Below are 13,598 nucleotides of genomic sequence, written 5' to 3'. Positions count from 1 at the left end.
TATATTTAACACCATTGTAAATGCTGGATATAAAGCGGGATTTGAGGTGGAGATTTTCAGCTCGCGACCCCCCCCCCATGTAATAACCTCGCGACCCCCTGAGGTGTCCTGACCCCCAGTTTGAGAACCCCTGCAGGAGCACCTCACACTCTATATGTAGTGTACTTTGGGGATAACTGTGAGCAAGTGATAGTTTTTTTTTGCTGTTGTAACTGAAGAGCAGAATATAGTTAAGAAACATTCTGCTGTTACTTAAACCCATGTAAATCAGGTGTTGTTTCACTGAAGTGAAGGGGTCAACTTCTGATTTTTACACAGGTGTAAATAAGAGCTGAATCTGCCCATTGTGTTTAAATCAGTCAAGTTATCCCATTGTTAAAAAAGTCAGTTTCTTCTTAAATTTAAAAGCAGCGTTGGCTACGTGGAGTCTTGTGGGTAATTTCTTATTGTATAGTAGATTCAGATTTTTGAAACAATAGATTACTCTGGGTGTGTATAAAAACAGAATATAGAATATTAAAATTGGGGCAAAGGGAGGAGGCAAGCAAGAGGAATGAGAAGCATTCAGTTTTTTAACTCTGACGCTCCAGTTATGGGTAGGTGAATTGATAGACCTAGCGATGAGGGACTGATTGCTTTCTCCGCCCCCTCTTCCCCCCCCCCGCCCCCCGCCATTTCAAGAGTATTTAAATCACTGCCTCAATTACAAACCATAGTTTAAAACTTGTCAGCTGTAGTTCATTGAACCAACCTGGCAACACAACTGGTAGAGCTGTGCAAATTTTTTGGCCGAAACCGTTTTTTCAGTGAAAAATCTTTACATCGACCAAAATGTTTTGCAAATGTGTGTCTATTTCACCAAATTGTTGCAGTTTTAAATTTCAAAAAACCTAGATATGTTTAATTTCTAGTTACCTTTTCATTTAGGAAATTTCCTTTCTTTCTAAAGAAAAATTTTTTTTTAAAAAGCTCAAAATCAAAATGAGACATTAAGTTTTGGGTCGAACGAAACATTTTGCTCATCCAAAAATCTTTTTTTTTTTTATTAGCCAAAAATTTTATTTTAGGTCAAACCAAAGCAAACAAATAAGTCAGTTACTCGCACAACTCTTAGATGTATCAAGATCTGGAACTTCTCCATAATACTAACTTCTTCTGGATGATGCTGATGAATCATTTTATTATGTAGGCATTCAGAGACAGCCTTAAATAAAATCACTTCGCATCTCTCTATTTCCCTTTGTGGAAATATTGGTGTGGTGTAGTGATTCAAAATATGACATTTGACCCTGGTGAAAACCTTATTAAACATCGAAACTGCAGCCTTACCAAATAGTCTGCTTCCTGATTTGCTTTGCTTTCACTGTAGGATGGGGAAGAGAGGTCAATTTTCTGTTTCTTAGCCATGGCTTAAAGGGAGAGCTCGTTTGCTTCATGTGGCTGTATGTAATTGTGCTTTTACCAAGACCTTCTTGCCAACTCACGCATGAGAATGTGCCTGCTGCTTAAAACAGGAAAGACTACTTCAGCTTCTTACTCAGTTCCATGTGGGTTGGCCTGAAACTTTCTCTTATAGGTTCCTGACAAATTTCAGCTTGACCCTAGAAGATACAAAACTCGAACTGGGAAGATTCTCTGAAGTATTGGGGAAGGAAATCATTGAGATAATGCTTTAAATCCTTTTTTCCTTTGCAGGTAACAACAGTGACAAAGTTAGTATCAACAGCACTGGAGTTGAATTACGGTGGCTTATGTTGTTGAAATAACCAGCATGTCTGATTATTGTGTGCAAAATTAATATTTTTGTAAAGCAACTTAATGTTTTCAAATAACCACATTTTAATGGAGTAAATTGTTCTGGTTTACACTGAACATGGTGTGATTTTTGCTTTTCATCATATTAAATATTGCAGCATTTCTTAGTCACAAAATATTTGTGTTCATGTGTATACTGATGAGATTTTTTTTTAAATGCTATTACTATATACCTAACGATATAGGTAATATAACTTGCTGCTGTAGTGGGGGTTAACTACATTTTAGAGAAGTGTTTGGTTTGGGGGTTGAAGGGCATCACGCTGTTAAATCAGCATGATATATAGAATACTCATAAATATAATATAAAATCTGTTGATCTATTTTGATTCCATGTGTTTAAATTAACTAATGATTTTATTCTGATTTTAAAAATGACATTTCTTCCTCCCCACTCACCTGCCTTCAAATAAATACAGAACGCTAGCCTGAGCTAACTGCTGAATTGCCTATCTAGATATCTTTCTTTGGCTCTGGCACCATCTTGTGCCTCCCTGAGTAATTACCATAAAGATCCTCAAACTCTAAAAAGGGAAAGTGTCTCATCTGTAGCAAAGAAAATGAGGGAGAAAACCTAGCAGAACATTTTTTTTCATGATTTAGCTTTTAACAAACATGTAAGGCTACGTAGCTGCCTGTGTTCTTTATTAATGTGCATTTCGTTAGCATGTATTTTAGTTTCTCTGTATTTCCATTTTGCAGTTAAATTCACACCTTTTTATATATAAGCTATCATTTTCCAGTTTAATTCTTTCTAACAACTTTCTCTTGTTGCATCACTTCATTTTGTCTGCATTTCTTACCTGTACTCCGTCATCCTGGAAATTCCATTGTCTCTTTTGTTACTATACCCCTGTCTTCTTCAGTAACCCTGATGAGGTGTAAGTACATCACTAATATAATTTGTTTTTTATTAAATGTTGTTGTATATTAATGCCTCTCACATCATTCTATACTTGCTGCTGTAACTTAGCTGCTGACTAATGAATTGGTTTAATAGGCCTGCCTCTTATTTTTTTGACAAGTTAGTGACAAATATCCTTCTTAGCCAATATTTTGCAGCTTTTTTAATGTGAAACAAATGAAGTACAGTAACTCCTCACTTAATGTTGTAGTTATGTTCCTGAAAAATGTGACTTAAAGTGAAACAGTGTTAAAGCGAATCCAATTTCCCCCTAAGAATTAATGTAAATGGGGGAGAGGGGGGTTAGGTTCCAGGGAATTTTTTTTGCCAGACAAAAGGCATTATATACATTTTAAACAAGCAATTTTAATACAGGTATAAGTTTTAAACAATTTTAAAGAAACAATTTAATACTACAATCATCACTGCTGATTATGAAGCTTGGTTGAGGTGGTGGAGTCAGAGAGTGGAAGAGGATGGATTGTCTGGCTGCTCCTCCTGTTCTTGCAAGCACAGGCACTGACTTTGCTGGGGGTAGGGGGCTCAACCCTTGGCCCCTTCCCCCAAGTCCCCACCCTTGACCTGCTTCTTCTCACCTCTCACCTCCTCCCCCTTTACTGCGTCCTCGCTCCTCCCCCCCCCCCTTCTGAACGCTGAAAGCCAGCTGATTGCCGCAGGCAGGAGGGAGGGGGGAGGCATGCCCAGTCCTCGCTCTCTTCCCCCCCACCCCCCCGCCTCCTAAATGCCACAAGCCAGCTGATTGCTGCGGGCAGGAGGTGGGAGGAGGAGGGGGAAGGCGCTGATCCGCGGGGTCTGCGGGCGGGAGGCGCTGTGGGGAGGGGAGGGGGGCGTAGGGAGGCTGCTAGCTGTGGAGAAAGCAGGCAGCCAAACAACGTAAGAGTGGAGCATTGCACAACTTTAAATGAGTATGTTCCCTAATTGATCAGCAACGAAACAACGTTAACTGGGACGACTTTAAGTGAGAAGTTACTGTACATTGATACAAACAGAATTGTTTTTTCAACTTTTGCAGTTTTGCCATGCCATATTTAAGGAGTTAATTTGGCATTATACATCTCCTATACAGTATGTAAAAACAAAAATAAGCGGTTACTATTAAAATGGATGCTTATAGTATCAGTCCCCTTTGGTGCTTTCCAAAATGGTGAACATCACCATGTATTTGCCACAGTTCCTGAAAGTATAGTTTTAAAAACTCCATGTCCCTGGGAGACTGATAGCTCAGGGATTGGTAATAGCATATGGAACATTATGGGGGAACTTTCAAAGGTACAAAAGAGAGAGTCCCTCTAATTCCATTGATTTTTAATGGGAGTCAGGCACTTAACTGCCCTTTGTGCCTTTGAAAAACTCCATCTACACCTTTAGGGTTTCCACTTCCAAGCCAGCCCTGATTGATAATGCAAGACATTTCTATAACAGATGGCTGTTGGTTGATGTATGTAAAATAAATCAGTCTTTTGAAGTCATGTCCCCATAGAGTGCAATGCTCCACTGTGTAGACAAACCCTTAATATACTTTCTATGGGACAGCAATCCACATCTCAACAGCCACCATCACAATTGGCAGCCTGGTTGATAAATTCAGTTGGGAGGCATGGAATTTCTTATCTTTTCATCCTTGTAGCTGCAGCACTAAATGTTCCAGAACAGAGCTGAGGTACACCTAACAGGCAGTGTGCTCTACGTCTGGGAACAAAGAGAGGAATTCATTCTCCAGGCCATTACACTTCACCAGCATTACACATACTATTTTTCAGAGATGGTGTTCTAAAAAATAAGCCACATTTTGATTACTTTTTTCTTACCTGTGGATATATATGGCATTAGTTGCAGATGCACATACAAAAAATCATGGACATTGCACAGAACCAATTTTTTGTAGCAGGATATCATTGTCACTAGTGGTTGGCTTCATTGCATTTTATCACTTGACTTACCCATATCTTTCACTTCACTTTTCTTACTACTTTTACTTATTTTTCTTTTCCTCTCTCCTTCCTGTTCACACTGGAACACTGTTACTTCTGTTGGCTTATTCCTTCAATTATAAGAAAAAACCCACCTAAACGGTAAATGTTTAAAAATGTATATAACATATTCACACTGATTTGTGCTGTTAGATATACTTTGATAGTGACTATAGAAAATATTTTAAATGTTTCATGGTAAATCTGACTTAAATTACTAAATTCATGGAATTGTTTTGCAAGCAATAGACTTGAATCTGTGTTTCTATCTATGAGCTCATGTCACTTTGTATGTAGTAACGTTTACAAAAGCACATCTGCACCCAAATGCAGAAGCTCTTTTTACAAATCTTGGTAGTGCATGAGGTCTTAAATGACATTGTGACAATGACAAAATTTAAGATTTCCTGATGAAATTTCACATTTTCCCCCTTATAACTATTCTTTGTTGAAATAGTCCACCAAGGAAGCACATTGTGGATACCTATACAGAGTTTTCCCACACACCCACTCATAGAGATGCCAGCAAAAAACGATTGATTGAAGATACTGAAGACTGGCACCCGAGGACAGGAACTACCCAATCGCGTTCTTTTCGGATCCTTGCCCAAATCACCGGCACTGAACACAGTGAGTAATTGTTTGGTGTTGCAGCATTAGATAAGGATAAGTAGCTGTAACGGACTTGCACCCTCTGTCCTGGCAGAACTTGCTGTAAGGTGCTGAAACAATAACTAATAAAGTTCTCCAATCCAATTTGTAACATTTCTTCCCTTGGATCATCAATTCAGTAATCCGTTACCCTGTTTTTCGTGTGAACCCTCCACACAGCAAAAGAGAAAGGGAATTATGGACAGGTGTCAATAGTGCCTGAAACTTTTTTTGACCTGACTAAATTCCAAGCTGACAGGGTCCTTTTTTAAAACAACTACCATAGTCCCCTTGAATCAGCTTGCTAGAAAAATGTCCCTCCTGCCCTTCCTCCACCACCACCAAATGTGGAAATTGCCACTCAAAATCACAGTGGCTTGTGAGGCCTAGAGTGGGGTGGTATTCCATCGTAGAGCACAAATGGGTCTAAATTTTCATACATTATGATGCTTCAGGGCTAGAAATGAGTTTTTCTTTCTGTTGAAAATAGGAGTTTCCAGCAGAGCATTTGCTTCTGCCTTACAAGAGCTAAAGATATCAAATCTTAAAATCATAACATAACATGGAATAAAAGGGAAATTATAATTTAAGTCATTCTAAAGTGATTAGTGAACATTATTCTCTCCCTATAATTTCTGTATGTTTAGATTTATGTTACTAAGGGACAGATTTGTAAAGATATTTAGATGCCTAAAGATGATGCACGGTACCTATAGTGGTTTCTGGAATCTAATGGGAGTTAGGCACTTTTGGAAATCCCACGAGACACCTGTCTGCATCTTTAGACACCTGAATGCTTTTAAAAATCTGGCCCTATGGCTTTACATGTTGAGGTAAGTGGAAAAAATAATAGCAATACCTTTTTTTGAAAAATTATAAAATAGTTTTTCTTTGGCATGTACAAAATACATGATCATGTGATGCAAAGATTTTATTGGCACTGTTTTTCAGGAAGATCAACCTTAATTCAATTGTTTCAAAGTAACCATTTAGAAATATAAAAATTCTTATTTCATTGCAGTGAAAGAACCAGAAACCGAGACTACAAAGAAAACAAAGTAAGTTGATTTGTTGTTTAACTGAGATCTGTATTTTGAGTATTCAATATTTTGCATGGCTTATTTTTAACTGATAATGTAATATTGCAGTTTGGTGCATTGGTGTAAAGTTCTAAAAACTTTTACATGTTCTGTGTTAGTATTGTGTGTTATATATGTATAAGTAAATGAATCAGCATGTAAAATCAATATTTTTGGGTGCTGTGATTGGCTTTTATTTAGGAGCTTAATACAAGACTCTGAAAATTTAAGGTTTGTACAGGAGTTGGAACTTTTCAGTGAATGTAACAGTTGGTTCTCTGTCTGGTGGTAGGTTGTAAACAGATGAATGTAATGTTTTGTCTTGAATCTAGCTGTGCATTTTTGGCTTGTAATAGATTAGATTAACTTTTTCTAAGATTTGAACAGATAGCTATTTTGTTGCTCTTGAAGAATTATGCTATTCAAAATTATGCTATTCGAAGTGGTGCTAAAGGCCCAGTCCAATACCTGATTCAGCAGGGGTCTTTGTATTAACTTCATTTGGCATTGCATCAGGCCTTGAAAGACAGATGATAACGTATATAGGCCTGTAAGTAGTGCATGGAGATGGCATGTTGTCAGTTCGTGTGAATTGAATTGTAAGACAAACATCTTTCCTTTCTTACGTTTCTTCTATCACTTCTTTCCACAGGGAAAAGATTCCCATCCAGATCTTAGGCCCAAAATATACAAAATTACGTGACTGGCACCATGACGTCTCAGCACGTGTCCTTAATGTCCAGTGATTTACCCAAGTTGCAAAAACAAAACACAAACCTTTTCTTCCTTTTCTCTTTTCCAAATGCTTTGCGCAAAAAAAAAGTATTTTATTAGCCTTCTTATGAGAGAAACTCTAGCTTTTTCTACACTTTTCTAACAATTTCCTACTGATGTGTAAAGAATAAGATGAAATTAGTTTGTGTTAACAAACTTACATAATCAATACAAAGTGACTTAGGTGACTGTCGTCAAGTGGGTAGAGGAGGTGGCAATTGAAGTTCTTTCTTGACAAGGAGGATTCATTTGTGTTGCTGAGTTTAAGTTCTTGTAGGTTGTTAGAAAGATGAGCAAAAGAACAGTATACAGGATGCTTGACAAGAGGCCTGTAAACACTGAAACACTTGTACTTTCCAGGATAATTGTATTTAAATTCAATAGAAGCTCAGCAGAAATATTTGAGTGGGTTGTAAATGTTTTAAAATGGTAGAGGGAGAAGTCAAATGGCTTCCCCGCCAAAAGGAGTTTTGCTGCTATTGCAAATCTTAGTGCAGTACAAGTACTAAGCCTGTTAAACAGGTGTCCTGTCCACACCATGGAAAGACTATACAAAAAAGGAGTGCAATGTTGCTGTGTATATGTAAGAGCTTCAGCATGCAACATCAAATGAGAATAAGATGTAGTCATAGACAGTGATGATTATTTATTGTAGGGTGAAACTCTTAGGGTTTTTTTGTGTTTTATAGAAGCTTCGGTACCCTACGATGGTAATGCTTATTATCCTGTAATATAATGTATTATAGTAGAGACACTCATTAACTTAAACTTTTTGAAGTTTGAAGAGTATTTTAATAAAAGCTGCTTTTAACTTAGTTTTGTCTGTTCTTTCCTTGAGGCCTTTTGACTCCATATGTAGAACTCTCATACAAAAGTGCTGTATCTCTAGTATTATAATCTTACTGCTGCAAGAGACAAGACAATAAAACCAAATCGAGCTGTGCAAGAGCCACCAACATTTGTACAATAAATGCATGGGATTTTTCCCAAATCTCCTTTTAAAAAGTTTCTATTACATCTTTTTGATTTGTAAGGGATACTGCATCGAGTGACAAAGTGACTGATCTTTTTTGCTGTCCCAAATAGAAGTATGTGACACGAGCCTAGAACATCTTCATTTAAATAAACTGTCAGCTTTTAACACCTATTGAAGTTCAGAAAGTCCAAACCTAAAAGGTTAATCTTGGAGCAAAATGAATTACTTATAAGTTATATAGCACTTTGTTTAAATTTTGAGTATATCAACTAGGGTTTTCTAATCAAAATAGTCCTTCCTTTGAACAATTATTATTGCAGAGAGGTTACATCCTAAAAACATTATAATATTCTGAAGTTTGCTTTTCCTCTTCAAAAGCATTACTTTGCTGTACAAAACATTCCGGCAGCTCAGCAATTCTATAGCTCACTGTGTTTGTCATCTTATCTTTAGGGAGAGTCAAACAGAAAATGGAGACCCCAGGTAACTGCTAAGTTGTCTTAACACTAACAGTCACTTGTGTGGAAACATAAGAGTGCACAATATAAGGAATTATATCAAAGTAAAAATAAAACTACAGGAGCGTTCTCATCCAGTGCATGATAGCATAAAAATAGTTACGTCCAATAATGGTTTGATTTGTTTTACATTAAAACCACATAATGACCTTTAGGGAAAATAATTCACTATAACGGTTTCACTGCGGACAAAAATTTGTCAATTGGAAATGAACTGCCTTGGCAGTTCTATCAAATTATAATTTCTCTTCTGTTTCAAGTACCTGTTTGTGTGTCACATTTAAATAATGTGCTTAGTTTTAGTAAAATGCACATAAAGCACACTTTTAATTATTGATTTGAACTAGAACATGTATGTTCAGACATTGGAATTGTAAGCATTGTATTAAAGTTGTTTTGCCAGTTTAAATAATTTTTTATGCATGGCAGGGAGGGAAAGTTATTACAGATTGTATTCAACACAGTGAAAAATAAGTGCGATAAGATGACTGCTGCTGGCCACTTTTGTAATGCATTCTTTGAGTGAATATATTGTTTGACCTTAAAGTATGTATTATTTTGAAATGCTCATATAAAATGAGACTATTTTCCTGTAGATATTTAATTTGCCATTTTATGTATCTTGCTAGCATTTAGCTCTTAATAGAATGAGTTGTTTCAATAAGAAATGGAAAAAATGATTTTGCAATAATCTAAAACATAGATTTGTTTAGAGTGAGTGAAAATAAATATACAAAGTGCACAAGTCTAAAAAAAATCCTCATGGTGTGTCCAGTGATAAGTATATCCAGATTCAAGAAGAATTCCCCAAAGCATAAGAATTTCCCAGAAAACTAGATTTACAAATCACTGGCCACCTGGAAATATGTTATGGTATGCCACTGTATAAATATTTGGATGACACTTCATTAAAGCAAGTTACTTTAGCAAAAATGTGTTCAGGGCTGTTAAACAAATTTCTAGATAAGCAAAAATGCTGCATATTTTTTCAAAATTAGAACCATCTGGTATGTCCCTCTGGTGGCTGTTCTTATATTAGTAGTTTTAAGAGTCTATTCTCTTTTTTTATTTGAAAAAAAAATTAAGGAAATCCAGGAACAAAAAATAAAAAGTACTGATTGTACCTTGGTTGGCTTAGAAAATAAAGAGTTGAATAGTGTATTTCATCACATAACTTTTTCAGTCTTTCTACATTAGAAGTACAACTATGCAAACTACCAATCAATCTCTCAAAAAGACTTCTAATGTTTTTCTTAAAACCATCTGTTGTTTTCCTTCCTGCCTCCATTTTGTCTGTTCCACCTTCACTAGCCAGCAAAGTCTCACTCCTATTTTCACATTCTCCCACTATCGGTTCAAGTGTGTTGCCATAGTTAGTCAACAGTAGGAAGAAGGGAGCCAGAAGAGCTCATCTTAATTAAAAGTAAGCACCTAATTGCTCAGTGGAGGAACAGGTTAGTTAGAACCTGTGCGCTGTCCCTGTGATCAGTTTGATTTCCATTGATCTTGAATAGCAAAAGTCCACAGTCTACTCATCTAAATGCTCTGTAGCAATGTTTTCAGTGTATTTACTCTTCTCTCTACCCTCATTGTGCGGCTATGCCAGAAAAAGGGAAGGAGACACTGGATAGGCTGCAACTTTATTCCTAAATGTCTGGGAATGCCTGGTAGGTAAAACGGTACAGTGCAGATAGTTCCATAGTCCTTTACGTATACCTAGAGATTTGCTGTCAGCCACCCCGCTGCTTGGACCTCACCACGTACATCCCACCTCAGATGAGGTTTAACAGGGGTCATGGGAGGGGGGCTTGATTCCCTGCCATAAGTCATAGGAGTAGGAGCCCCTAACCACCCCTGTTTCCACTCCTATAAAGAATACCTTATTAAGGCCTTTCCCAGTCCATTTTACCTGATCACCATATCTGTTCCCTATGGAGTACCTTCACTGGGAATCCGCCCCCACACTTTTATATAATGAGTTGCAACACCATAGCCTAACCCCCTTTACTCCCCTTCCCCCCCCCCGCTCTCCAGTTTGCCTTGGGGAAGGTGAAAAAAGCTACTTCACCTTGGCCAATCTGGGGGTGAGGGGAAAATTCCTCACCAACTGCGCTTCTTCTCTCTCTCCCCTCCACCCCAATTTCAACAGGTGGGAGACTGTTCAGCCTAGTCCGGGTGGAAAAGAGGGCCTCTACTGTACAGATGTGGACATAAATAGTCCGCTTCTCTTCAGGTCACCTGAGGGGTCGGGTGAGAATGGGTCAGCATCTGCATGCTGTCCGGGTATGGAGCTGCCTCCATGTAGTAACTCTCTCCCTTTCTAGTCCTTAAAGGGACAACACCTTCTCTGACAAACCAAAGGTCATTCTCTCATCAAATGTATCTGAAGATATTTTGCTCACAGACTTGAATGTCGTGATACATGTTCCATGCCCAGATGTCTCTTCCTCCCAACCACACTTATGACATGGTACTTCCAGCATTTCTTAATTTAAAAAAAAATTGAAATAAGTAAAAATTGTTGGGAGAAACATTAAACTGCTTTTATTTTAAAATGTGAATAATGCACCTTAATGCATACTCTGATTCCAAGTGTACATTTAACCTTCAAAAAGACAGACTAGCTTTCAGTCGGAGGTCCATATGACGATCTGGATTTAGCTAACTGCTTGATTCAAATTAGGCCTCAGAATGCATTTTGTTCCTGTGATATGGGAAAATATTTAGTGTCCTGATTTATTTTTTTTAATAAAACAACTGACTGCATCTATTGTGGAGGTAGGCCTAAAATTAACAGGCCTGGGTAATGGGGATGTAATCAAAGAAGAGTGAAGAATTTCAAGAGTTGTGAATAAACTTCAGATAAATGTCCAAGCTTTTTAAACTTTCTCTAAAGCAAACTTCCAAATATTTTGAGTTTCATCCATTCCTGTATGTAGCTAGGTAGATAAAAATGTGTTTTCTTTTGGAGAGAGTAACCGTGATCATGGAAAGTTTTACCTAAAGTAGAATACACCAATAACACTTAAATATTTCCATGGAAGCATTCAATGATTTTGTTGGGTTACAACTTATCATTTAGTAATAAAGTAATTTTCCGATTTTCAAGTATATTCTGGATGTCTGAATACCGAGGAACACAATTTTGGACATTAATGAACTACTGAGTGAACCCTGGTGCATGTTTTTCAGTGTTATTTTTATAAATGTAATATATTCAAACCATCAATCGCTCCTTGTACCACTGTTTTTTGTTGGTCTTCTATTTGCTTAAAATCTAAAGTTAAAATAGAACTTTATTATCATGCTACTCCCAAATCCATTAAATATTTTGAGTTGGTTACTGTTTGACTTGTTAGCGATATTGAGCAGGTTTGTGTAGAGACTTTTCTGGATTTTTAGATTAGCAAATCCCTAGCCATAGTGAAAATAGTGATCCCACTTTGGGTCAATTCTGAATTTTCACACATGTATTCCAACACCGTCCATGTGTTGTGGTTTTTTTTGTTTTTTTATCATCTGTAAAGCATGTCTGCAGATCTACCTAATGGAATAGAAGCCCAGAATTCCTCTTTAGATCTAAATAAACATTCAGTAGCTACTCAGACCATCGAGATGACACCTGCATCAGAACCTCCATCAACACCGTTACCAGCTATGAGGTCTGCTTCCCTGTCATTGCTAAGTCAGTTAAATACACTGATATCCCCTAAGACTGGAAACCTGTTAAGATATTTAAATTTGCATGATACTAAAAATAAAGAATGCGTTCTCACGTAGGTAGCTTTACTTGCTCAAAATTTGTGGAAGACAAATGTGGTGGTGTACGTTAACACGCTTGCCTTGTAACTCCTACTTACTGTTTGTCACAAAATGACATTGCCGTTAGAAATGTGATGTGCATTTCTCTTCAAACAAAAGACCTTTGTTGCATTAAATGTCACATTTGCAGTTACTTCAGTCATGTCTGGGCAGGTGGCATAATATGGAGAAAATGTTAAGAATGATACTTCAAGGTTCAACCCCACTCTGCTCAATTCCTGTAGCACACAAAGTAAATGGCAGAGTGGCAGCATAAAGCAAACGACTTACCCTACTAGTTTTCTGGAATGAAGAAATCACAATGAAAGGGTATAAAACACTAAGATGAAACCCAAATTAGAATTTCTGAGAATCTCATTTTTAGTATTTACTGTTTTTTTTCCATCAGGCTATGCAGAGTGACATTAAATATATATGTCTCATCTCTGTAAATATAATAATTGGCCATTTACTGATTTTACAAGCAACAATACATGTTTCAGTCTTTACCAAAGTCAAGAAAAGTCACACAAAAATTGTGCCTCATCTCAGCTCTGACTTTCACTTTAACCCTGCTTCCCATTCAAGATACTGATGTTTTGTTCACTTTTTAACGTATGTTTATTATGCCACTTAAATGTAGATTAAACATCTTTTTTGTGTTGATTTGATTTTGTTACCTTGAATGAAATGCAAACTGTTCACCAGACCAGAATCTACTTCAGACAGTTCACCGTTAGCCAAGTCTTCACCTGTCAGTGTTCCCTCTCCCAGACTTCCTGGACATGTCTCAAGTTCACCCCATGGGAGGTAAATGATTCTCCGGTGGTACTCTTCCTAATTATAACAGGAAAATCTATACTATCCATGTTTCTCTATTTTGGGGTAGATTTGACTGTCACCCATTTAAACTGAACATAACCTGTTTTATGAGCATGGCAGGAGGAGAGGAAAGAGGAGCAGAAACTTGAGGCCCATGAACACTTGATGGATACTAGTTAGCATAAGAAATAACATACTATGTAGTAAAACAATTCAGAAAGATCAATTTTGTCAGTGGGTGACCCTTCCCATGACCTGCTATAATTG

General features: G+C 37.2%; 1 protein-coding gene across 22 annotated transcripts in view; it reads left to right on the top strand.

Moving 5' to 3' along the window:
- Positions 1-13,598, top strand: part of PDLIM5 (PDZ and LIM domain 5) — a 198,906-nt gene that overhangs the window by 111,331 nt on the left and 73,977 nt on the right. For 8 of the 22 annotated variants that reach the window (XM_034772231.1, XM_034772225.1, XM_034772226.1 and 5 more), the window contains exons 6-10: positions 5,168-5,340; positions 6,383-6,419; positions 8,644-8,673; positions 12,236-12,370; positions 13,218-13,319. In XM_034772231.1, coding sequence (XP_034628122.1) covers positions 5,168-5,340; positions 6,383-6,419; positions 8,644-8,673; positions 12,236-12,370; positions 13,218-13,319 — 477 coding nt within the window. Of the gene's footprint in view, positions 1-1,695; positions 1,713-2,681; positions 2,697-4,794; positions 4,813-5,167; positions 5,341-6,382; positions 6,420-7,092; positions 7,498-8,643; positions 8,674-12,235; positions 12,371-13,217; positions 13,320-13,598 lie in introns of those variants that run through there. The other 14 variants (XM_034772242.1, XM_034772239.1, XM_034772243.1 and 11 more) reach the window with 12 other exon arrangements.

Source organism: Trachemys scripta, chromosome 5, assembly GCF_013100865.1.
Source record: "Trachemys scripta elegans isolate TJP31775 chromosome 5, CAS_Tse_1.0, whole genome shotgun sequence".
Lineage (NCBI taxonomy): Eukaryota > Metazoa > Chordata > Testudines > Emydidae > Trachemys > Trachemys scripta.
The sequence above is the reverse complement of the archived record's forward strand: the minus strand, read 5'-3'. Positions and strand labels throughout refer to the sequence as shown.